The 26,667-nt window shown below is 47.3% G+C and overlaps 1 protein-coding gene across 4 annotated transcripts in view; it reads left to right on the forward strand.

The window, feature by feature from the left end:
* Nucleotides 1-26,667, forward strand: part of Efcab2 (EF-hand calcium binding domain 2) — an 81,967-nt gene that overhangs the window by 36,653 nt on the left and 18,647 nt on the right. For 3 of the 4 annotated variants that reach the window (XR_004516623.1, XM_033762055.1, XM_010642690.2), the window contains exon 3: nt 20,497-20,569. The exons of the other annotated variant lie outside the window; for it this stretch is intronic. Coding sequence is in view for 2 of the 3 variants with exons in the window: in XM_033762055.1 (XP_033617946.1) it covers nt 20,497-20,569 (73 nt within the window). In the remaining variant the exon portion in view is untranslated. The remainder of the gene's footprint in view (nt 1-20,496; nt 20,570-26,667) is intronic. 4 annotated transcript variants of the gene reach the window in all.

The raw sequence follows: 26,667 nt of genomic DNA on the forward strand, positions 1-26,667 counted from the left end.
AAGTTGTAAGAAATAAAATTAATCTACAGAAATCCACCTGCCACTACAGAGAGTGCTCTTGATGATATAATGGAACAAGATAAGGCCCATTTATAATAGCTACAAAAGCTAAAATTTGTAGACAAAAATGTGATAAATGCAAGTCCCTGACTTATGAACAAGTCCTGTTTCAGGAAGATTGTAAGTTGGATTTGTTCATAAGCCTAGCCCTAACTGTAAACCAACAAAGTGAGTCTTATACAGTACACTTGTGAAGGTTTCCAACTCGAATGTTTTGTTAGCCTGGGACTTACTGTACATAAGCACTACATTAGGAAACCCCGAAGGATAAAATACTAGACTTGAACAAATGAAAAGAAACCATGTTTTTTTTATAGGAAACTTGAAATAATAAACATGCCAAATAATCCTAAATTCACTTATAAATTTAACACAAATTTAGTTGAAATACTAACATATCATTTCTGGAACTTAAATGAATTTTAATGTTCATATGAAAAATTAAATAAGAATATTCAAGAAAAATTGATAAGAGCAAAGAGGCAAGTTGTGCTTTATTTGATAATTAAAACATACCACAATTTTCTGTCACCATCTGGGCATGGTGGAGTATTCCTGTAATGCCAGCACTCTTAAGAGGCTGAAACAAGGAGCATCTCAAGTTTGAGCCCCGCCCCTGGGCAACCTTGTCATTTAGTGAGAACTTGTTTCAGAAAAGAGAGGGCAGAGGTCTGGGAAAGTAGCTCAGTGTAAAGGCCCTGGGTTAAATCCCAGTACTGCAGTTTAAAAAAACCATGATTTAACTGATCAGTGAAGTAGAATAGAAAATCTGGAAATGATCCCAAGTTTGTGTGGCAAATTAATATAGGATACTTGTGGCACCTGAGAGACAACAGGATGGTGATTTGGACCAATATAAAATTACTGTACATAGTGCTGGGTACCAAGATAAAGGCTGTGTGCAACAGATTTCTAGGTTTTATCCAGCTGTAAAACATAGCATCTTAAATTATTAAAATATATGGTGAATTCATTTATAAAGTTGGGCTGGTACTCAATACAAAATTTAAGAAGGAAAAGTCTTGAGACATTCAGCCATGTAAAAAAGTTTCAAGTCCTCCCAAACAACATTAAAAATGGAAATAAATGAAAACTTGAGGAAATCTTATATTCCAAATGGCCTCTATCTGTATATCTCTCTCTCTCTGTCTATGATAACTTAAAAATACCTGGTTAACCAGATAACCGGTGTCCGAGTTACTTTCTTTGTCACTGAGGCACAATACCCACACCCGCAACTGTAAGTTTGAAAGGTTTATTTTGGCTCAGAGTTTGTAGAGGTTTCCAGGAGGCAGCACGACAGAAGAGAAACAGCTCAAGGCTGGACAGTGGGAAGCAAGGAGAGAGATCAAGGGAGGAGGGGGGAGACTGGCCCTTCCAGGCCACGCCCCCAGGGACCACCTCCTCCTCCAACCAGGCTCCACCTCCCAGCCTCACATTCAGCCAGAAACTCCTCAGTGGATTAGTCCACAGTTGGGTATCACTCTCCTCCTATCCAGTCACCCCCAAGCCACCTATGAGCACTTTGGGGACATCTAGATATAAATCATAACAACTGCATATCTCTTTTTTTTTTATCACAAAGAAAGGAATTTAGTATGCCATTATTTAAAAATGTAATTTTTAAAGTGCCTTAAAAAATATTTTAGTTTGAAGCTGGGTGACAACTTGAGGAAATCTTATATTCCAAATGGCCTCTATCTGTATATATCTCTCTCTCTCTATGATAACTTAAAAATACCTGGTTAACCAGATAACCGGTGTCCGAGTTACTTTCTTTGTCACTGAGGCACAATACCCACACCCACAACTGTAAGTTTGAAAGGTTTATTTTGGCCCAGAGTTTGTAGAGGTTTCCGGGAGGCAGCACGACAGAAGAGAAACAGCTCAAGGCTGGACAGTGGGAAGCAAGGAGAGATCAAGGGAGGAGGAGGGAGACTGGCCCTTCCAGGCCACGCCCCCAGGGACCTCCTCCTCCTCCAACCAGGCTCCACCTCCCAGCCTCACATTCAGCCAGAAACTCCTCAGTGGATTAGTCCACAGTTGGGTATCACTCTCCTCCTATCCAGTCACCCGCAAGCCACCTATGAGCACTTTGGGGACATCTAGATACAAATCATAACAACTGCATATCTCTTTTTTTTAATCACAAAGAAAGGAATTTAGTATGCCATTATTTAAAAATGTAATTTTTAAAGTGCCTTAAAAAATATTTTAGTTTGAAGCTGGCTGGTTTGGTGTGCATCTGTTGTAATCCCAGTAACCGGGACCCTGGGCTACGTAGTGAGTTCCAGGCCAACCTGGAATATATATAGTGAGACCTTGTCTCAAAAACATCTTAAATTTTGAAATAATTTTAGACTTATAGAAATGCAAACAAATTGTACGGAGGGTCCCTGCATATTCTTTACCAAGCTTCCCCTGCTGTTCACGTCTTAGGTAACACTGGTATGATTATCAGAGGTATTGAAAATTAACGTTGTTCATTACCATAAGCTGTGCTGCAGATCTTGTTAGGGCTTTCACCAGTTTTCATCCAGTACCCTTCTCTCTCCCCGTCCAGTGCAAAATCGTTTGTTGCATTAGTTGTTTTTCTTTTTTCTTTAGTTTTCCCAACTTTGATGCTCAATTGTTTTGTCTTTCGTGACGTTGCTACTTTAAAAACTGCTCAATTATTTTGTAGAGCGTCTCTCAGATGTTTTCTTATGAGTTCATTGTGGTCACATATATTGGCAAGAGTACTGGATCCAAATGCCCCAGAAGGCTACTGTGTTCAGAGGTGGGGCTTTCGGGAGATGATTGGGTCATGGGTGCGCTACTCATCAGGGGATTCATCCACAGAGCGGAGGGGTGGTACCTGATTGGTGTATCTGCCTCCCAGCTCCACCCTTTTCTCTTTGCTTCCGGGCTGCCATGGCCTGAGCAGCCCTTCTCCGCCATGCCCTTCCACGGTGCCTTCCTGCCTTGGAGCCAGCCAACTATGGACAGAGACCTCTAAAAACCTCTTTAAATTGTGGGCATTGTATGTTGTGTCTCAGCAAGGTGGAAAGTGGCTAAGTTCGTACCCTTCTCAGAGCTTTGTGTGAGGGGATACAACATGCTGTTGACATGTTTTATTACTGATGTCACCCTTGATCACTGGTTAACGTAGTGGCCGCCAGATTTCCTTACATAAAATTTGTCATTTTAAAAACGAGTAAACTTTGGTGAATGTCTTGGGGGAGAACTTGGAGACTGTGCAACTCTCCTCTTCTCCTTGTGTCCACTAATTTTAGTTTTCATTGGAGGACGTAGACTGCGACAGTTTTTTACCATAGTGTCAGCTACGTGGTGTTTCTGTGTTAATTTGTGAAAGGAAAGTCCAGAGCAGCGGGCTTCTTTTTATTTTGTTTGGGCAGTGGGCAGCCATTTGGCAGTATTGAATTTGGGATTGTTGAGCTCTTTCCCAACATCGACATGGCTATAGTTTAGTCAATGAATCCAGTAAACATTAAACACTTGGCATGGCCAGCGTGTCTCTGAACATATGCAGCAGAGCACAGTGGTTTGGCCTGTGTCCGATCCTATTCTCTGCCACTGCTTTTCACTTTGAATCACTCAGCGCTGTGATTTGGTCAAGAGGATGGCAGTGTGAAAAGTGCTGTGAGACGGAGTCCCGGCGGAAGACTAGGGGACGCTTCTGATTCTGCTCCATTGCTTACTGTGTTGTCCTGGCAGAGTCAGTCCGATAACCCCTCAGCTTCTAGGATCCTTATTTTTCAAATTGGGAGTATAGATTATTGTGACTTCAATGAGAGAATGTTTTATGCAGCGTCTTTTAATTGAACGGCATTTTAAAACTAGACAAATGCACTCATTCAACAAATACGTATTTTTAAATTTAAAAAAATACGTATTTAAGAGATAGTAATGATTTGGCATTTTATTACCTGTATACAGTGTCGAATGTCAGATCGGGGTAACTGGCATATCGGACACCTCAGACATTTATCGTTTCTTTCAAAAAGAGCCATCCAAAGTCTCTACTGGTTATTTTGAAATACTCAGTTAAGTGTCGTTGTCCGTAGCCATCCTAACGTGTTGTAGGCCATTAGCAGTCCTCACCCCCGAGCGATGAGCCACCCTCTCACCTCACACCCTTCCCAGGCTCTGGCGACCTACGCTCTTCTGTTTTCCTCTTCAGCAGATATTTGTTGAGTCCTTGTTGTATACGAGCTCCTTCTAGGTGTGGAAATGCAGCCGTGAAAGATACAGGCAACTCTCCGCCTTCAGGGAGCTTATATTTTCTGTTGTTTTTTAAAGAAAATCGGTAGGTAGTTGTCATTCACCACAATCACATTCATCACAGGGATTTGTAGCTGCGCAGAATGTGTCTCTGTTTTGCTTGTTTGTTTTGGTACTGGGATCAAACTCTGGACCTTGCACCTTGCTTGTGAAGCAGGCGGCACCACTGAGCTAAATCCCTGGTCCGCAGATGAGGTACCTTAATTCTTCTTCTTTTCCCCATCCCCTCCCCTTCCTTCAACCCTTCTTTCCCTCTCCATGTACGAAAACTAGAAGTCTCTACTGGTTATTTGAAATAGTTAATTGTCGTTGTCCGTAGCCATCCTAACGTGTTGTAGGCCATTAGCAGTCATCACCCCCGAGCGATGAGCCACCCTCTCACCTCACACCCTTCCCAGGCTCTGGCGACCTGCGCTCTTCTGTTTTCCTCTTCAGCAGATATTTGTTGAGTCCTTGTTGTATATGAGCTCCTTATAGGTGTGGAAATGCAGCGGTGAAAGATACAGGCAACTCTCCGCCTTCAGGGAGCTTATATTTTCTGTTCTTTTTTAAAGAAAATCGGTAGGTGGTTGTCATTCACCACGATCACATTCATCACAGGGATTTGTAGCTGCGCAGAATGTGTCTCTGTTTTGCTTGTTTGTTTTGGTACTGGGATCAAACTCTGGACCTTGCACCTTGCTTGTGAAGCAGGCGACACCACTGAGCTAAATCCCTGGCCCGCAGATGAGGTACCTTAATTCTTCTTTTCCCCATCCCCTCCCCTTCCTTCAACCCTTCTTTCCCTCTCCATGTACGAAAACTTGGTTTCCGTTTTTTCCTTTCATCCCCCTTTTTCTTTTGCCTGCCTTCCCTTCCCATTTGAACATGGCACCTGTATTTTACAGCACTGTGTAACTACTGAAGAACATAATTTCAGACAGTAATGAGCTCCATAAGATAAATAAAACAGGATAATGTAAGAAAAATGTGCAGTAAAGGAGAGAAAACGGAACAATATTAGACAGTGGTTGTGGAGCCAAGGGATGTAGCTCTGTGAAGCACAGTCTTCCTGCTCAGCCACACAGGGCCCTGGGTTCAACCCCCAACACTTAAAAAAAAAAAAAAGATTAGAAGGAGTCATCTGCTATATGAAGAACAGGGAAATAGGAAGGTCCTGTGCGGGGAGGGGGTTTAGGCAGTGGTGGCAAACCTGTGTTTTCTTTTAAAATGAAAGATGCTAAGCCGGGTGTGGTGTGCACGCTTGTAATCCCATCACTTGGGAAGCTGAGGCAGGAGGATTGCCTCAAGTTCAAGGCCAGCCTCGGCTACATAGTGAGTTCAGGGCCAGCCTGAACTACAAAGGGAGACCCAGCCTAAAAAAAAAAAGAAAAGAAAAGAAAAGAAAAGCAAAAGAAAGAAAGATGTTAATATGAGTTTTTTTTCCTGTATTAAAACCCCAGTGTTCAGGTTTAATTGCTGCTGGGAGCGCTGTGGTCAGGCCTAACTCGACTCCTCCAGCAGGTGAGGCAGGGCCCCTCCGGAGGAGAATGGGTGACAGGAGGGCGTGGTGGAGCAGGGCCGGGCGGAGAGGAGGAGGTCTTCCTCCTCACGCATCCCTGAGAAAACCATCAGGCGTGATGTCCCACAGACCTCGGCCCGCTGCTGGCTCCCGTGTCAGATCAGCCCCTTTTACCTCCTCCGGTGCTTCCCTTATCTCTACACCATAAATAAAGGTCTGCGGCGGCCAGCCACGTTCCCTTTTATCCCATCAGGACAGGGTGTCCGCCGGGCCTCAACTTCATGCTGTCTTTGTCTGTCCTAATCTCCCACCACCATGTCTCACTCCGTGGACCCCTCAGTCACGCGGGTGGGCCGCCGTAAATTGCAGTGTTGGCACTTTGCGACAGGTAAGTCGGTTCGGGGTGGTACTTGGGGCACTTGATCTCTGAAAGGTTCGCCACCAAGGATTTAGCGGGTTGGAAGGAAACGAAGAGGACAGGAGTTTCATGTAGCTGGCGAGTGGGTCAGATCTCAGCGGAAAGGTCACGGGCGCATGCGGAGCCTCTGTTGCATGACGAGCTGTGGGAGGCATAAGCGGGAGCCGCTTGCTGGGGCTGTGGTCTGAGGAGAGGAGAGTGAGGCGTGCGGTGGCTGGACCGGAGAAAGGGCATAAGAAACCGCTGTTAGTGGCTGCGGGGCTGCAGCCCTGCGACCCCAGCACTCGGCTGGCCGGGCGGGAGGATCACAAGCATGCAGCAAGTCTGAGGTTAGTCTAGACTACAGTGAAAACTTATTCTCCAAAAAATATAGTTACGGGCTCAGCTGTGTTTCCCTAAGATTCGTATTTTGAAGTTTTTTTTTCCTTTTAAATTGATACATGATTGTGTTTATTTATGGGGAACATTGTCATAACCTGACAGATGTATACGGTGAGTACTGATCAAACCAGTTAATGCAATTAGCATTTCCATTGCCTTTAACATGTGTTTGGAGCCTTCACAGGCCTGTCTTCTAGGTCCTTGTGAAATATATAGTAGGTTGTTGTGAACGGTGCCACCCTGGAGCTTATTCACCCTACCTAGCTGGTTTGGTGCCAGATATCCAACCTTCACCCCTTTTCCTCCCTCTGCCATCTGCTAGCAATCACTGTTCTCTTTGCCTATGAGTTCATTTTTTTCAGCTTCTATATGAGTGAAAACATACAGCATTTGTCTTTCTGTGTCTGGCTTATTTCCCTTAACACAGTGCCCTTCAGTTCCGTCTGTTTTGCTGCAGATGACAGGATCTTATCCTTTTTAATTGCTGGGTAGTATTCCACTGTGAATAGATACCACATTTCCTTACACGCGTGCGTGCCAGTGGACAGCTCAGTTGGGTTCCTGTGTTGGCTCTTGTGAACAGTGCTCTAGTAAAAACAAGCATGCAGGTATCTCTTGTTTGTGGAGTTCATTTCTTTTGGACAGCACACCCAGGAGTAGGAGAATTGGATCATGTAGCAGTTCTGCAGGGCATCTCGGCACTGTCCTCCCTAACACTTGACTGATTTACATTCCGCTCCACAGCGCCTAAGAGTTCCCTGCCCCTACGCTTGCTGCTCTTCCTTTCTGCTCTTTTGGTATTAGCCATTCTGACCAGCGTGAAGTGACACCTCACTGTGGTTTTGATTTGTATTTCCCCAATGGATTCGATGCCCACTGCACTTTTTTTCATACACCTTTGGCCATTTGTATATCTTCTTTTGAGAAATGCCAGTTCAGGTCATTTGCCCATTTTAAAATTCAGATTGTTGCCTTGAGTTGTTGGGATTCACTATATTTTTCTAGATATGAATCCCTTGTCAGATGTGCAGTTTGCAGAAACGGTCTCCATTCTGTGGGCTGCCTCTTCTTTCCGTGACCGTTTCCTTTACGGTACAGAAGCTATTTCATTTTCGATGTCATTGCATCGTTCTGCTGTTGGTTTGTACCTTTGCGGGTGTTAATAAACATCATCGCCGATGTCTCGAAGTGTGTCCTGTGGTGTTTTGCAGCCATTGCTGCTCGTGCCTCAGAGTGGAAGTTTATTCGGAGAGAAGGTCTGTTGAAGAGGTGATGAAGTTCGAATGAGTCAGTCAGGGAGGCCCAGCCGCAGTCTTCGGACGCACAGAGCTCCCCCGGGGCCCTCGGCGGGTCAGCAAGGAGGCCTTGGGGGACCGCAGGCTGCTGACCCCTGACCTCGGGCGCCGGCCTTCCGTGCTGAGACGACGCTGCGGCCCGAGCCAGCCGGGCTGTGGTAACCGTTGTGGCGTCTCTGGCAAGCTAGTGCTTGATGAGGACAACGAGGACGGCGGCGCTGAGTCCTCGGCGTGTCCGTCGCTGCCTCCTATGCCCCTGCTTTCTCCCCCCTGACCGTGGGTCCGTGGTTGGCGCAGCGCCTCGTCCGTCCCATCTCAGGCCACGGCAGTAGCAAGGCAGCAATGCCGTGAAATCCTGTGTGTGTCACCCGGGGCAGTGGCGAGTATTTTGCAGAGCTTTCTTCCTGTGATGCACAGGAGAGCCGGCCGGAGTTGGCCGTGTGGGGACCGTGAGCCCTGGCACAGAGCGCCGTGCACGGAATCGCACGGAGACGGGTTGGAGCCGGAAGGCTTCGGGAGCTTCCTGTGAGCTCTGCTTTGCTTTCCCCAGGATTGGGGATTGGACGGAGGGCTTTTGCACTGAGCTAATTCCCGGCCCTTTTCTTCTTTTGAGACAGGGTCTTGCTCAGTTGCTTAATTACCCAGACTGGGCTGTAGCTTGCGGGTCTCCTGCCAGCCACCCAGAGTCCTGGTATTAGGGGTCTGTGCCACCACGCCTGGGTTTTTTTTCTTTTTAAAAATGATCTTCAGTTCATTAGAGGGGTCTCAGAGAAGGAGACTTACTTTTGAACAGAAGAGTTCCGCCGAATAAAGATTTGCCGTTATTTCTGCTTCATGTTATTATTTAGCTTTACAGTAAGGTTGATCTGTGAAAAGTGCTGTCACAGAAAATAAGGGCAAGGTCCTTGATTTGTTCTCTGCCATATGTGGCACTTAATTGTGTTCAATGCTCATTTGTTAATTGAATAAAGTCATTTCAAATCCTACATTGTTCTCAGAACATTTAAGTTGCTTTAGATATTCTCTCACACCTAGCATCACATCAGCTATTTCATGAAGGAGGTAAAATGCCTAGCTTATTCTTCTGCCCTTTAGAATTGCGCCAGGCGTCCTGAAACTTGGCTTGGGATGTTTTTGACCTTAGACTGCCCTTAAACTGAAGCTGCCGCTGACTCGCGGGCACTGGCTCCACCGTGTGTCTCGAACGCGGTACTACAGCCATTGGGTGCCAGTCCGCCAAGCAGCGGTCTTTAGACCTGGGCAAACATTTCAAGGGGTCCAAATGCTGTGTACAGTTAAACGAAGGTGGTACTGTTGGGCCATCTACTATGGTCACTTGTTCTGAAATGATTTTGCCATTGTAGGTATGGTACAGCTGCAGAACCAAACTCTTACACTTTACTCTCGAGGCTTTTGAAGTTAATTTATGCTTCTTATCAATATAAAACATCTCCATATTTTGACAAAAGAAGTGAAATGTGTGCATATTTTAAGGCCTTTATATAAAGTTTATTTTCTCAGTAAACCCTATCAAAATTGGGATGTTGGCTGGCCTTGAACCCGGGGCAGTCCTCCCGCCGCGGCCTCTCCAGTGCCGAGATCACAGGTGTGCACCATCGGCCCTGCTTGGATTCTGTTTCATACGCGTGGACTGCTGCAGCTTGGGGGAGCCGGCCTTGAGAGGCAGCGCGGAGGCGATCTGCGCCCCTCACAGGAGCCTCGTGCCACATTTTCAGGGTTTCTGCAGGCTGTTGTTAAAGACTGGTTTGTAGCTTTAAAAATTACATAAACTCAATCAAATCGCGTTTAAAAAACCAAGGTGCCCACTTGGGGAGTACTCAGGAAGTGCTCCATATTTTTTTTCAAGTTCTTCCTTATAAAATGCAAAATAAATGTTAAACCGGAGGTCCTGCATACTCGAAATTGACCTCTCCCCGTGGTGGCCACATTTACACAGTGCAAAGCAATAGCGGCCACAAGGCAGGGCTTTTTCTCAGAAGCCACTGGAAGCCAGCTCACCACCGAGCAGATGAGTTTCTTGATGCCATTTCTCCTCTTTTTTCTTTTCTTTTTTTTTTTTTTGGTACCGGGGATTGAATTCGGGTCCTTGCAGGTATCGGAACCATTGAGCTCAATACCTGACCCCTCCCTCCTCTTTTCTCAAAACCGACAAAAGAAAAAATTTAAGTTTCTGAAGAGTATTGCAATTTTATTTTACTACACTAGCGTCAGTTTTTTAAGTAGTTGTTTTAGAGGATCACATTTTTAAAATGCTTTACTATTAATAATTTAAAATAGTTAAATCACCTCTCAAAAGAAGTACAAATAAATATCCAATAAGTACATGAAAAAATGTTTAGCATCTTTGGCCATTAGAAAAATGCAAATCAAAACAACAGTGAGGTTCACTCTTATTCCAGAAAGAACGGCTTATCAAGAACTCCAAAAGCGAAAGATGCTGGCAAGGCCGTGGGTGGGTGGGGAACCTAAACTGCTGGTGGGGATGTAAACTATAAACTAGAACAACCACTGTGGCAATCAGTATGGAGCTTCCTCAGAAAACTAAAAGCAGAAATTTCTCTTGACTTAGCGACACACCTCTGGCTATTTTCCCTAAAAAGTTGAAGACATCCTATTATAGTGATCCATACATACCCTGCTTATAGCAGCACAACGTGTAATAGCTAAATCTGTTTTTGTTTGTCCGTTTTTTGAGACAGGGTATCACTATATCATTCAGCTGGTCTTGAAGTCACTATGTAACCCAGGCTGTCCTTGAACGTGCAGTGATCCTTCTGCCTCAGCCTCCTGGATGCTGGGATTGCAGGTGGTTCTACCATGCCCAGTGTACATAACAGCTAAATCTTGGAAGCAGCCTAGATGTCCACCAGTAGATAAGTGAATGAAGAAAACGTATTTATGCACAGTGGAGTACTACTCAGCCACAAAGAAGGACACATTTGAGTCATCCGTTGGCAAATACATCTATCTTGAGACCATAATGCTAAGTGAAGTAAATCAGACACTAAAGGTTAAATATCACATGGTCTCTCTTACATGAGAAACCCAAGTATAAGTAATTTAAAGAGCAAAATAAAAGATAGATATAGGAAACAGGGAGGTGGTTGTGGAGATGGGAAAAAGATCTGGGGAGGACAGGAGGGAGGGAGACGAGGTACAAAGGATCCAGATGCACTATGTATACGTCCTGGCTCTCCACAGTGACTGTATGTATTGCAAACATATAGCAATGGCTTTAAAAATTAAAATACCATAGTTAAAAGTTTACTTTAAATTCATTTTTACGGGCCAGGGAGTGTTGCCATCCCTGCTTGGCAAATGCAAGGTCCTGAGTTTGATCCCCAGTACCAAAAACCAAACCAAACCAAACCAAAACAAGATCTCAGTAGAGTCGTTTAGTCAACTTTAATGTATGATTCCATCAATTGTTTTTTTTTCTCTATAACACAGAGCTACATCCTAGGCCTGCTTTCTAATGTTAGACTTTTGCTTCACTTTCCGGTTCCTGTTTAATATCTTTTGTCTTATTACTTCTGTGTTTTGTTGTTGTTTGTGCCTGGGGTTAGGGATCACACCAGGGCCTCCTGCGGGCCAGGAGGGCCTTTACCGCCGAGCTGCATCTCCTGTACTTTCATTGTTAGCTCTGCGGTTTCTGGGCATTTCCTGTCTTCTGAAACTACAGTTTCCTCTGTCCGTGCGTTCCTCCGTTTTCCTTCTGTGTTGTCCCACTTTGAAACCCCCCTTCGCATAGTGAACGGCCGGCCTTTCCCTGTGTCCTCTTGCCCCTCTCCTCCAAGCGCCGAGCTGTGATCCCAGCTCTGCTTGCCCATCCGGACCCCATGTGGAGCCCTGCAGGCCCACCGCGCTCCTTCTGTCGTGTTAACCTGCTCTCGGCCCCAGACTCGTGCAAGTGACGGAGGAGGATCACTTGGGCATCTGTGTCCTGCCTCGCGTCTCAGGGCCCAGGAGGACAGGGGAAGCTCTGCGCCGCCTTTGTCTCTCTTGTCAGGGACTCAGGAGCCCGGGAGCCCCGCTGCCTCCCCAGTGCCGGGGGTGGAACAGGGCCCACGCCTGCTCAGCTGTCCCCGGAGTAGGTCTGTCTCGTGCCATCAGCATTTGAAGGAGCACTGGGAAAAAGAGGCCCTCGGTGCCGCGTTTGAACGTGACCTTCCTGCCTGCACAGTTTGCCCTCGTGTGGTTTCCTCCCTGCTGAGCCTCACACTGGCTTACTCGGCGCCATCGCTGATGGCCTCCGCAGGTCCGGCCTGGCGAGCTGCTCCTCACGTGCAGGAGCGGCATTTCTGCTTCTGATGACTCAAGCCTGGCTCAGAAAGAGCCCGTCACAAAGCCAGCCTTCACACCGTGGCAGGCCGCAGTTCACAGTGCTGCCTTCAGGCGCCCCAGAGGGAAGAAAATGGCCCTGTCTTTCCTATGCTTTTATCTGCAGAGAGCGGTAGACTGGTATCCAGCCTCATCTCCATTTTTACTCTGTGAAACAGCGTTTTATATTTCTTCAGTGTGGCCAAATTTTCAATTATAAAGTGCAGAATAAAAATGTTACAATTAATATAACTTAATTATATAGTAAACCATTGAAACACGATTAAAACATCTAATAATCAACTTCTAAAGTCAGCGATACAGATAGTACAACACAAAAGAACAAACGTTTTATAGGTTATTTATATGAGGCTAGATTTCTCAGCACTTGCTCATACTATACTTTGGTTTTGTTTGCTGAGAATGAAGTATGCTTTTTTTTCTTAGTAAAGATTCATTTAAGATTCTTAGTCAGATTCATTTAAAAAATTTAAAGGGCCGGGGATTTAGCTCAGTGGTGCCACACCTTCCTGGCAAGTACAAGGTCCTGAGTTTGATCCTGGTTCTGAAAAATATTTTTTTCAAACCCATAAATTGTGAGAGTGGTATATACTGAAACTACATGCATTTACCTAGATTTGATATTTACACATTTCATTATCATCATTGTCCTCTTGCTGGACCGTAGGAGAGTAAGTCATAGACTTTGTAATCTTTCCCTGAGATGCTTCAATATAGATATTCCAAGAATAAAACCATTCTCTTCCAAAGCCACAGGTTTTATATCTTTGTATGTTTGTGTTAGTCAGCGTTCGGTCTCTGTAACAAAATACCTGAGTTAATCAACTTAAAAAGAGAAAAGGTTTGTTTGGTTTTGGTCTATAGTTGGTTGGCGTTTTGCTTTAAGGCCGGTGGCGAGGTAGAACACGATGGCAGGAGTATGTGGTGGAGGTGCTGGTTCACATCAGGGTGGCTGGGAAGTAAAAAGGACAACAGAAAGGAGTGGGGGTCCCCATATCCCCTTTGAGGGTGTACCTACCCCAGTGACTCAGCTTCCTTCCAGCAGGCCCCTTGTAGGGGTCCCACTACTTCCCAGTGGCTGCACAGGCTGATAACCATGCTTTTAACACATGGCCCTTTGGGAGACACTTATCCAGATCAGAGTGATGCTCTTCAAAAATAGCCCTAGAGCCGGGGGACTTAGGGAGAACTTCATGGGGTCACCTGGATCATCCCTGCTTCTCTAGGTAAATTCTGGGGTGGTATAAAATGCTTATTTTTCAGGAGTGACAAGTACAGGTTCTCGGGATGTGAGCCTGTTGTAGAAATGTGTGGATCAGAGAGTACAGGATAGTTCTCGGGACACGTACGTGTGCACCCCTGAGCATTCCGGCTGAGGGGGTAGCTCAGAGGTGCCGTTTGTGCTCAGCACACACAGGCCCTGGGGCCGCCTCCAGCACCAAAACCATTGTAAAAATAAGCAAACCAAACTGTGGTAAACAGAACATCTGAGGGCCAGATTTATTCCTTGGATCCAGAGCACCCATGGGGCGGAATGTCCAGCGCTGCCTTGGGAAGCACCTTGTGACAGTCAGAGCTCTCCTTTAAGCCTCACTGTGCCCTCGGTTGAGGTTAATCTCGTGGACGCTCGGCGGTGTGTGTTCGGATTCATCCCCACCCTTCATGGGGATGTGGTCTGGGGAAAGTCCCCGAGCTGTGCTTCAGTTTCCCCCTCCGCGACACAGCTGTTTCTACAAGTGAGGATTTGGAGGGGAGGCCGACGGTGTGAGGACTGCTGTTCTCAGAAGACGGAGCGACTCCTTCCCACGGTGGGAGCTTTCTCTTCTCATCCCCGCTTCCTCCTCAGTCCGCTGTCAGACTTCGCAGCCCTTACCGCGATGGCCCTCATCTTGAGGACGGGGCGAAACCCCGGCTCTGTCATCCTGGCCGCCCGCCGGGCTGTTGTGGATTCCGAGTGCTGATCCACGCACTGTGCCGGGAAGTGGTGGGGCGCTTGCCAAGCAGGTGCGAGGCCACAGCACCGCTAAACCCACACAGAACAAAACCAGGCAAAAACCCGTAAGTAGTTCAGGAAGTTTGATATTATTGGAAGGAAACTGAGAAGTAGAATGGAGGTGGTCATGCAGGTGTGACTTTTTTTTCAAGGTAGGGAAAATGGGCAGTATTTTCAGGGAAAAGGGGAGGCAGCTGATAAAGGAAAGCGTGAAGAGACTGAGAGGGACGGGCAGGCCTGTCGGGGACACACTCGAACCCAGACCCCAGCCAAGAGAAACAGCGGGGCTGGCTCCTTGGACTGGAAAGAGCCTTTTCTATTCCTCCAAGGCTCAGAGCACAGGAGAGAGGCCGAGCGGGGCCGTGGACTGGGACCCAGGCAGTGCCGGTGGTGGAAGACGGGGCCAGTGGTCCGGGGCTTCTGCCGGGATGCAAGGCCGCGAGATGGGGTGGAGAGAGGGCTTTCGCCCAGAGATCCGGAGAGGGAAGGACCGTGAGGCGCCCGATCCGGAGGGGACGATTTTGCAGTGGGCTGTGTCTTTTTCTGTTAATCGTTTTTGCCCAGCACTGCTTTACAGGAACAAAGGAAGTGAAAATTAGTGTTGCTGGGGGCTAGAGACTAACAGAGCAGGTGGCTGGAAGGTGGCGGCCGGAGGTCAGGTTGGTGTTAATGGGAATTTCCAAAGGCGCTTATGGAACCTGGAGCACCCGGCGGCTTAATTAACTGCTAAACACAGGTCGTGAGTGAGCCCAGGAGAGAACAGTGGGGGAGCTGCCCGGCCACCCCACGTTTCTGAAAAATAATAAATCACCCAGGTGAAAGCCGGTTGCGTTTCGGGCGGTTTATTTCAGAGCAGGCGAGGGCTGTGAGGCCCGATGCCGTGGGGACTAAGCTCCTCAGAGACAGGCAGGGAGGAGAGGAATGGGGGATCTGGGGGCACAGGAGATCCCACACACACGAGGCTGAGTGGGGCCGCGCTTCGGCCTCGGTGTGGTGCTGCGGGGCGGAGCTGGGCTCTTTCCCTCCTCCCTGCCCGCCGCTCACTACCCAGGGACAGTGTCTTCAGCTGGGAATTTCTCTGCCGTCCCATTTCAGAAGCACAGAATGAGGAATTGGGCAGTGGGCTTTGAAGGCAACAGATGGATCTCTGCTCTTATAAATCCAGTCAATCCCACCCACTCCTGGCCAAGACCAGTACAAAGTTTGATGCCAATTCTTTGTGTGACCTCTCCCTTCCTCTCTTCTGTCGCCCTGGGACCCCAAATCCAGTGCAGTCTGGAGGGGGCATGGGGAGAGGAGACCCATGGTGCCGAGGAGAGGTGTAGGTGAGAGGCAAGGACAGCTTCGGGTCCCAGCAGAGCTCAGCTGCGGGAAGCCACCAGGGCCCAGGCAGAGAGCAGCTCCCACGGGAGAAGGTAGGACGCTGAGCCAGGGCACAGGACGGGCTGAGTTCTTCGTTCTTGAGAGACTCGTGTCGTTCTTTAGCACAGCTTGGGCTCATCAGCCGAATAACCCTCTCCTGTTTCCCTCTTGTGAGTCAGGCTTTGTGATCCTGGGCTGGGGAGGAAGCAGAGCATTATTTTCCGTGGTCCACCTGAGCTGTGTAGCCAAGAGCAGCTCAAAGAAGAGGAGCTTGGCAGGTTCCTCCGGGAGAGGTGGATGGAGGTGGGGGAGCCCGCCAGCTTCTCTCGTGCAGCGCTTGCAGGTGGCAGGACCTGGGGTGCAGTGGCCCCTGAGCGCTGAGCCCCGCTTGGGACTGTCCCCTCCTCCGGGAGCCCTCTGCAGCCTCTCTGCAACGGGCTCCTTCCCATGCCTGGTAAAAGACCTCCTCACACCGATCTGGTCTCACAAGGTGTTTCTGCGAAACTTTCTTGGTACTGGACCCCACAAATCCAACCCGCAGCCATCGGACTTCTGCACGTCAGCGGAAGTTCCCTGCTCACTGCTGTCTCCAGCTCTGCTGCTCCCCTGGCTTTGTTAGCTGGTCTGAGTCTCCAGCCCAGGTTGTGTTCTGCAGTTTCGACTCTGACAAGTGCTAAGCCTGCTGTTTGATTCGATGCCACCTGTCAGTGGGTAAGCGAGCCCGTTACTGTCTCCTGCGTGTTGGCCAGGGGCAGAGGGTGCGGTTATGGTCGGCACAGCAGGCAGCATGGTGTCAGTCACCTTTGCCCTCAGACTGATGGCCATGGCCACGTGGACACCTTCACCCGTGATGGTAGAGCCACCAAAGAGCAGCACTGGGAATCTTGTGCTTTTACAGCAAGCAGCAAGCAAACCTGCTTTTGTCCTGGAGGCCAACATTACCTCAACCTTTGAGGTGGCTGGAGCTTTGCATTCCTGATGAAACCGCCGAGAACCTACACTGAAAATCCAGCATGTCCGAAGTTGGACTCTTCCTCTCCCTCTGTCCAAATCTTGCTTCTCCTTCCTTTTCCCTGGTCATTACCAACTGGTACCTCACCCTTCACGCTGCCCTCTCCCCCATCAGATCCCGCTGGTCATGGGCCTGACAGGTCCCACATCCGTCTCTCAGATTCATTTGCTCCTCTGGGTCCTCATTCCCGTCCCTGGGTCAGACCCCTGTGCTTCCCCTTCTTGGTTAAGGCGACAGCCTTTCATCTTGCAGCTAGAACATTTATCTTAAACTTTGTTTGCTCATTTGTTTGAATTCAAAGGTTGGACAGGCAGCTGGTGAGCAAGGCACCTCCAGCCTTTGCCCGGCCACCCGCTCCCTGCAGGGTGACATCACCAGCTCCCTGCATGGTCAGCCAGAGATGGATGACACATTTCTTCCCCCCACTTTTTAAAAAATCTCGAATGGGGTTGCCTAGTGTGCATGAAGCCCTGGGCTCCACCCTGGCATAGGAAAAGGGATAAAAATACTACACAAAATAAACCCCACAGATGGTAACATTTTCACCTGATTTTTTTTCACATAATAATCTGTCTGGGGCATCCTTTCAAATCTGAATGTAAAGAATCTGAGTGTTGTTCTGTTGTATGGATGGATCATAGCTTACTTACTCAGTCTCCTATTGTTGAGCGTTTAGTTCATTTTACTATTACAAATAATGCTGCCCTGAATGACTCCGAATACAGGTCATTTTCCACATATGTGACTACAGAGTCATCATGTCACCGTACTACTTAAAAATCCTTCAAAGCCATGTGTGGTGGCACGTGCCTGTGATCCCAGCGCCAGGAGGCTGAGGTAGGATCGGCGTGAGTCTGAGGCCAGCCTGAACTACATAGTGAGACCCTGCCTCAAAACAAACAGACAACCTTCAGTGTCATTCTGTGGCTCTTAGAAAAACTATAAATTCCTTAGCGTGGATTTCAAAGTCCATACAGTTTCACCTCTTTGGAGAACTCTGGTTTCCTTTGTTCTCGCCTTAGTCTTCAGTCACACTGAACTTATTTTGATGCTTGACTACCCGGTGAGCTCACTTACTTTGGGGTCTTTGCAGATGTTTCTCTGCTTGAAACATTTCTCTTCCTGTTTAAGCACAGAGAAGGTTAAGAGTCGATTCTGGAGAAGCTGCTCCCAAGCCTGCAAACCCAGTTGAGGTCGGTGCCCTCTGGACCCATCCATGCCTGCCTTTGCTGCTTCCCCCAATATTTTAATTGCTTGCTTATCATTTTTCTGTTAGAACGCCAACTCCATGAGAACAAGAATAATTTTTATTTTATTATTACTACATCCCTAGCACCCATGTAGTCTCAGGCATAGAGTTGGTGCTCGTGTTTGTTTTGTTGAATGACTGGGATCTGGAATCATTAAAAATGCATCTGAACATAGAGCTGCCACTCTCTAGCTGTGTGACTCAAGCGAGTCATTTGTCCTTTCTGAGTTTCGGCTCTTCATGAGTGAGACGATACCCCTAGGTACCTAGGACAGGGCTGGAGTCTAGATCAGGTGAGATGGTATAGGTAAAAATACTCTGCACATAATGCAGACCAAACGCTAATTAGTCAGTAAGGTATAGAGTTTTATATTATAATGTAACACACAAGTCTTAAGGAACTTGAATACAAAATGGCTACAATAGATCTGGTATTCCACATTCGAAAGAAACTACAGTTCAGTATGCCAAAAGCATTGAAAAAATAATTTAAATATATTTTTAAAAAATTTAAATGGTACAGTGCCAAGTGCAGTGGCACATGGCTGTTGTCCCATGAGGCTGAGACAGGAGGATGACTTGAGTTCTTAGTTCAAGGGGTTCAAGGCCAACTGGGCAACATAGCAAGACACCATCTCAAAAAGAAACAAAAACAATTTTTAGTTGACACCTATTCTACATATTTATGGGGAATAGTGTGGTATTTCAGTATGGGCCTAGGATGTGTAAGGATCAAGGTAACTGGTATATCCATCACCTCAAACCTCATTTCCCAGTATCGGGACACTCATGTTTGAAGTCTACAATTAGTTGTCATCAAGCACAGTGACTGCTGTGTTGCAGAACATCAGGAGCGCTCCCTCCTGTCCAGCTCCTCCTGTGTTCATGTGGAGACTAAGGGACTCGGGGGAGGGAGGAGGTGTAGTTGACCCAAGACGGTGCACGTTTTGTTGGCTCTCCGTTTATTATGCATGGAAAGTAAGAGTTCCCTGCCAGATGAAATGGCCCTAACCCCACATCCTAAATGGCTCTTCCCTGCGGATAATAAATCACTCTAGGGAAACAAAAAGACCCAACTTTCCCAGCACACTTCTAGTCCCCCACCACCTCTAGTCCTTCCCACCGGGAAATTTCACCTTGCCAGTGGATTTAAACCTCACCTCTGGCTGCAGCCGAACACCTCCACTGTGTCCCCCCATGACCCCTGGCCCATATAAAACTTCGCCCAGCCAGCTCCTCCCCGCTGCTCTCGCCATTGTCCTAGACAGCCTGGCACCCTGTCACACCCCCTACCCCTAATAAAAGTCTGGTTTCTGGTGTTTGTGTCTCCGGCTCAATTCCCATCCTCTCGGTAAGACTCTTGTCTTCCAGTGACTGACCTTAGGCTTTTCTCCTAACATTTGTACTCGGTCTGCAACTGCTTTAAGTGAAGAATTGAAAAATTGTGATTGAAATTTTTTTTTTCTCAGTAAAATAGTCAATAAAATTTTCCAAGATGGTAAAGAGATGAAATATTCTAGTTAAGTAAATGTTTGCGAAATTAAATTAACAGTCAAGTCCTATAATTTTAATAACTTCGAATACAAATGTTTAATCATCTACTACAGATGGCCTGTCTTCGTATCCAGAGAGCACTGAGTAGTACTTGTCTTAGGTCATTTGGTGCACTGAGTTCCACTGCTAGGGCCGGGGAGGTGAATAACCAGTATTTACTGAGTGTCTGCTCCACCCAGACCTGTGCTTCCTGGGGACAGTATTTCATCACGCGTGACCCCCGTGGTCCCCAGTGCAGTTCTGAGTGCTGGGAGGAAGGCACTGTTTTCCTTACGAGGAGCTTACGCAGGCTGCCTAGCCTGCCCATTCTCACAAGTCCCAGAGCCGGGGTTTGACTCTTGCAGTTCAGCCCTGGAAATCATGCTTTACGCCTCCCTCACTGGTGTCCGCTTCACCACAGAACTCCGGGGTAGGCATTGGCAGCCTCGTTTTACATATGTGAACCCCAATACTCAGTTAAGTAACAGTTAAAATACGCTGGCGAGTGGCTGCCCTTTCTTGCTCTTACCCGCCTCCTCTCCTTTCTGTTCCTTTTCTAGAGCATTTTGGTTTGGGTCCAGGCAGACCTTCATTGGCCAGTCAGTGAAAACCTTGCTTTCCTCTCTCTTTGGCTCAATTATTAAAATTATAGGACTGCCTTTTCCTTTCCCCAGAAAGCGTGTTTTACAATCATGAGGCAATGCTGAGCGATTTGGTTTGCTGTGTTACCTTCAATCCAAAAAAATTTAGATAAGTACTTAACCTGACATTTATACAGGCCTTGGCTTTTCAGAATTTGTATCCTAAAAACCTTGCTTTCCTCTCTCTTTGGCTCAATTATTAAAATTATAGGACTGCCTTTTCCTTTCCCCAGAAAGCGTGTTTTACAATCATGAGGCAATGCTGAGCGATTTGGTTTGCTGTGTTACCTTCAATCCAAAAAAATTTAGATAAGTACTTAACCTGACATTTATACAGGCCTTGGCTTTTCAGAATTTGTATCCTATAACTGTGCACAAAAAACTGGACAACTTTGTTTTTTGCAGAGAGATTGGGACAATTGTCAGGTCATTAGGATGCTGCCCCAGCGAAGGCGAGCTACACAATCTGCTTGCAGAGGTGAGGAGGGGCTGGGGAGGCTCCTTCTGCGGGCTCTAACTCCTCACCACTAAGAAAAAAAAAAATCCCTGCTTGGTTCTAAAAATGCCCCACACCGCCGAACGTGCTCTTTGAAAATATGAGGACAATGCCCCTGTCAGTCTACCAACAGGATCTAAAAGAATTAGGGTCAAATATTGAAGAAATGGCTATGATCAAGTAGTACAATTTATCTCACTCCAGCTACTACCCTCTTTTTAGCATAAATGCTAATCGACGTGAGGGACTGCTATGCAGAAAGGCTAGCAGTGGGTGAAAGGAATTTAGTAAATAATGTCGGAAGGAGAGAGAAGCCAACAGGGAGTGACCATCAGGGACTTGTGTGGATTTGGGAGAAAACTCAGTTTTCAGAAAGAAGTAAACAGAATAAAATAAAGGCTAACTTTATATGGTTCATTTTAAAAAATCTTAACAATTATTTGGAACAAGGTTGTAAAAAATGACAGTGAATTCAGTTCACAAACCTCGGTCGGCTCCTGGAATTGAACGCTGCTCATCTCCTAATGGAGGACAAGTGTCCGGGGAGCTGAGCCAGGGCGCCCAACTTCACAGACAGACGAAGGCTGAGGAGCACAGAAGCAATGGACAGAGGGTGGTGTGGCTGCTTCAGTTACTGTCCTCGTGGGGCGGGGACAAGGGCACAGATGACAGAAGTGACTGGTGAATGTTAGCTTCCTTCAGTTACTCTTTTGGTGGGGGTGAATATTAAAACGGGATTTCATTGTCGTGCCAGTTGAAACTGGTCTGTTCAGGGATATCTGATTGTCACCTCTCACCAATTTAGTTTGGATTGGTGACCTTGAACTTCAGGTCATTTTGATTTTGAGTCTGGACTTTTGGAGCCCAGTGCAAGAGCTCGGTCCAAAACAGTAGCATCTTGTGATAAGTCGGGACCAGGGAGATTCGTGCCCTGTTTGGCTTTCTGGCAGTCTCTGCTCTAATGTGTTCCTTCCTTCCTTTCTTTCTGCTGCTGCTGCTCCCGCTGTTGTGAGGACTGAACTGAGGCCTTGTGCACGCGGAGCATTTGCTCTGCTGGTGAGCGACACCCTCGGCTGTGATCTAACCTCGAGCGCAGTTTTCAGTTCAACAAAGCAGAGGCCGTAAGGGAAAATGCTGTCTGGGCCTCCAGGAAGAGGTCCATGGGGTTGCTTATCTTGGGATTCAGGTTTTGGTGGAGGCCAAGGATTGAGAAAGAGGATGAGAGAGAAAGACAGAAGTGGAATTTTATTTATATCCGTCTTCTTCCTACCTGGCACAGCCCTTGCTCCTTCAGTGTTAGGTTGAAGAGAAGGACCTGTGATTAGGGAGTCACTTAACCTCTCCTGAGTATCAGTTTCTCCGTAAGAATGACACAGGGGTGATACAGGAGACGAACTGGACCTAGAAGTGATGTAAGGGAAATACTCTAATGCCCAACCTGTTAGATGTCTGATATGCCGAGTTTGTGTTCTCCAAACTTGAAGAAAGAATTCTAGGCACAACGGAGGTTAAGAGTAGGAAACGTTTATTGAGAGGATAGCTCCTGAGGGTCAGGAGGGGTCCTGAGAGGGTAGCTTGCTTAAAGATAAATGAAATTAAGCAGGGTGTGATGATTGCTATGAGTTTGAGGCTAGCCTGAACTACATAGCAAGACTCTGGCTCAAAAAAAAAGATAAATGAAATTACGTGCCAGAAGACGTGTCACGAACCCTAAAGCACTGTATAAGACTGAGTAATGGAAGCGGAAGAAAGGCGAGGCTGTTGTCCAGACATTAGCACCTTGACAACTAAAAAGCATGGGTCAGTTTCCTAATGGAAACTGTTTGTTTGTTTGTTGTGTTAGGGTCTCATTATGTACAGTAGGCTGGGCTTGAATTTGAGATCGTCTTGCCTCAGCTTCCTGAGTGCTGGGTTTACAGGTGTGTGTGCCACTGCACCCAGCTACAGCATTTTAGAATATTTAATAAGGAAATCTGGGTTGTACGAATACATTGTTTTTCCACATTGGGATTCCAAAACGGTATTTTTACTAAGATTAGAGAAAAAACTTGTTTATCCTAAATTTGTGCTCACATAAAAAAAGGATAAGAAACATACAAAACAAAAACAGAAGATGCTTTCAATCACTGCTGTCATAGTGTTTATGAGAGAAACTGGAACTGGTGTGCGGGAGAGCAGGGTTGGCACTGTGGCAGAGATGGCTGCCAGAGGAACTCAGGGTGGAATCAGCAGAGAGAAGCGACTCGGAGCCGGGCCGTGTGTGGGTTTCTCTGCCTGTTGCTGTGTATGCCGGGCTCTACCACCTGTGTTTGTAAACCAGGTTTCAGGGGAACTTGGTGTGTTAATCTGTGGCACTGAGTAGTTAGGGACAGAGACTCCAACTTGCAAAGCTTTTTGTTGTTGTTTTTTCTGATACGGGGAATCGAACTGAAGACCTTGCACTTGCCAGGCAGGCTTGGTGCCCCTGAGCTACATCCCCAGCATGCAAAGCTTAATGTTCACTTTAAAGAAAGAATAAGGAAAACAAAAACAAAAAGAGGCATTTTACAGAAAAGCTTTGCCAGTTCTTGACCTCTTTATTTCTGTGCCAAAGCAAAACAAATACCATGGCTAGTGTCAGAAGATACGGGTTCAAATCCCACCATTGCCACTTGTAGCTAGGTGGCTTTTGGTGAACTGCCTCATTTTTCAAAGCCTACTTGTACAGCTGCAAAAGAGGCACAGTAATATCAGTGCTTTTCTGAGGAGGAGGAGGAGAGGAGGAGGATGATGATGATGATTTTGATGATTTTGAGACAGGGTCTCCCTGTGTAATTCAGCCTGACCTTGAACTCACTGTGTAGCCAGGCCTCCAACTCATGGAGCTCCTTCTGCCTCAGCCTCCTGAGTGCTGGGATTACAGGTGTGCACCCCTAGGCCTGGCCTGAGGATTAAGTGTAATAGCCAGAAGGAATCAGGCTCTTATTTGGCGGGCACTCTGCCTGCTTTGCATGTGGCTTGGGCATTAGGTCCCCTGTTGTTACCCTTTCCATAGGCACAGCACCACCGCCTTTGAAAATGACTGCAATTTAAAGCAGTTTTGGACAAATGGGGATGACCAGCCTATGCAGGCTCTGTAAGTGTTTTTCTGTTTGTATACTAACAGTTTATTCTAGTAATATACTTAAAACAGCTTTCACTACCTTTTTGGAACTTCCCCAAATAAACGAGGGGGAAACATGTATTTTTCTTTATCAAATTCATTTAGGACATTGAAGCTCCTAGGAGTTAATGTCATACTGCTAAATGTTTTATAATATTTTCAGAGATCCAGCTATTTTAGTGTATATATAGATCTATATCTATATCTATATCTATATATATATATATATATGCTTTAAAATTCTATAAAAATTGAAACTTGTGTGCAATTCTCTAGTTACCTGAACTTCTATGTAAAAACCTGCTTCTCTCTTTAATTTTTATGGTCTTTAGCTCTTTGCTTCCCAAAGGTCAGCTTGAAACCTGATGTGACCCTTGAGAAGATGGTTTTAAAAATCATTCAACACTGAGCTGTCCTTTAATAATTCAGTTTTTAGCAGCATCTAATAATCTCCGCCTGTGTGGACTATTACAAGACCTGGCGACTGTGAGCAGGGTTGGTGAGGATCTCACTGACGTCCCGGTCCCTGACCAGTCCTGCCTTAGATGTCCAGTGAGAGCTGTTGTGGACCTTGCGAGTGCCGGGCTAATGGCCTTGGGTGTAAGCGGGGAGGATATTTAGAGGTGTGCATCTGTTAGTAGAATTATAGACTTTAATCACCAAGGAGACCTGGAAGACGCCTGAGAAGTGAGTCCTCTGTTTCGAGCCCCTTGACACCGGCTCAGGAACCAAGCGAGAACCGAGCCTGTTCACTGGGATGACCACCCTCGGCCCTGTCCCTCCAGTCCTGCCCTCTGAACGGCTAAACGGCACCCTGGCTGGCTGCCTGTGTCTCTTGCTCCTAACTTTCTGGGTTCTGTCAGCCCCCTGTACCATCCCTGCAGTTCCCTCTTCGACCTTACTGGTCCTTACACAAGGCCTCTTGGCATCCGTGGTGAAACAGCTCGGCCTGGCCTCTGTCACGGGCTGGGGGAGTTGGCCAGCAGCTCATTCCCTAGGAATTCACTGGCGCAGGTCTGTGATTGCTTATTCCCGACAACCGAGGCCTGCAGAGGAGACCACCACAGGACGTAGTACTCCGTGTCTTTCTCCAGCCCCTCTCCCTTCCACCGTCTCCCACGGAACTGGTCCTCGGTGCCTTTCCCAACTCACCCTGAACACATCCATCCCAGCCCGCCCTCTCGGTCAGCGGGCCCGGCTGCTTCACCCACTGTTCACTCAGCTCTGGGTTTTGGTCTCTCAGAGTCATTCTGGCAGCAAGGGTGCCTCATCTGCTGGGCTCCTTGCCCGGGTAGGACCCATGTCTTGAGAAAGTACCCGAAGCAGTCCTCATTCATGCAGTCTTACATGCCAGCCCTTCTGGTCAGCTAAGAGGTACTTGCCTAGCAGGTAGCGAACCCTTCTGCTGTTTCAGTGTGCGGCCTCTTTCCTCTCTTCCCCAGCCAGGCGATGCCCCGTTTTCAGTGCACCTGCTGGCAGAGGTGGGGACGGCTCCTGAGTGGGCATCTGTTGGCTTGTTGGGGAGTCTTCCGCAGCACGGTGGAACGGCTCCTCCTGCTGGGCAAGGGTACAAGTCCCTGTGTCCAGGGATCTCTGCCCAGCCAGCATCCTTGGGGTCCTCCAAGATTTCTACGACCAGGACCCTGACTTTAAATACCTGCCTCGGCTGAGCATTTAAACCCTCTGGGATTCTTGAGCTGTTGTATATTTTCTATTCCAGGGTGTCAAACTATGGTCCACAGGCCAAATCCTCCCCACAGTCTGTTTTTCACACCCTGAGCTAAGGATGACTTTTACTTTCGTAAAGTATTCTCAAAGCAATCAAAGAAAAATGTGGAACAAAGATCTTATGTGTCCTATAAAGCCTAAAATATTTATTATCTCATCCTTCCCAGAAATGTTGCATAACTGAGTCTGTTCTTTCACCGCAGGAGATAAGAGCTTCTTTGTCAGCTACCAAAGATCCCATATGGCTTTCACATCTAGCTTTTAACTGCTGACAGTGGCCTCCGTCTCTCAGTATTCTTCTGCAGGGCATTGGTACAGCTCGCAGTCAACAATGCTGTTTTGTGGGCAGTGTTCCTCCCTTACCGTGGCCCCGTGAGGACATTTCCTTTTCTGTGGCATTTTCTCAGGTTACTTCTGGTGAAATCTTTAGCAGGGCAATGCCAGAGACTCCAGTGCCCTGGATGCCACTCAGGATGCCACCTTTGGTCTGTCCGGCAGTGAACAAGCCTGACTTGGAACTCCGTGCCTGTGCTCCTAGACACCACTGGCCCTACCTGTGATCCTTTGGTTACTTAGGGAGCAAGCCCTGAGCCTTAGACATTCAGCAGATTCCTTCTCCCCTCTGTAGGACTGGGACTCATTTTAGTGTCCTTGCCACACTACTTCAGCTGGGAGCACCTAGGGAGGAAGTTGGCCTGGGCTCGCATGCGATGCCTGAGGACATCATTTGATTTTTTTCCTGTATGTGGAGGATGAGGAGGTGCATTTTCATGGCAGCCACAGCTGTCATCTGGAAGAGCTGTAGTGAGCCAGGTGCTGAATGCCCCAAAGGGGTTAGCAGCACTGTCGTTTGCATTTCTAAGCTCACTTCTCTGGCGTTCAGGACTAGTTACAGCAGACAACTACTTACTCTTCAGTGAAGTCCTCATCCGAGCCAGGGAGCAGGGCATGGAAGAGTGGGAAACACTTCCCCAGCGTGCTGTTCAGGTGTACAGACCGCTGACTAGGAAGAAGCAGGCCAGGCATACCCTAGGACTCTGAGCTTGGGTAAAAAGACGAGAGCATGGCACGGAGACGGTGGCTTGGGTGCCCTCTCTGCAGTCAGATGGCATCAGCATGGACTGTTAACTTTTTTGGGATCAAGGTGATGTTCCTGGGAATCACCCTTTCTGGTTTTCCTCTTTCTAGAAGAATGCCTTTGGGGTAAACT

Source organism: Fukomys damarensis, unplaced genomic scaffold (genome assembly GCF_012274545.1).
Source record: "Fukomys damarensis isolate Sample0158 unplaced genomic scaffold, DMR_v1.0_HiC HiC_scaffold_11, whole genome shotgun sequence".
NCBI classification, from domain to species: domain Eukaryota; kingdom Metazoa; phylum Chordata; class Mammalia; order Rodentia; family Bathyergidae; genus Fukomys; species Fukomys damarensis.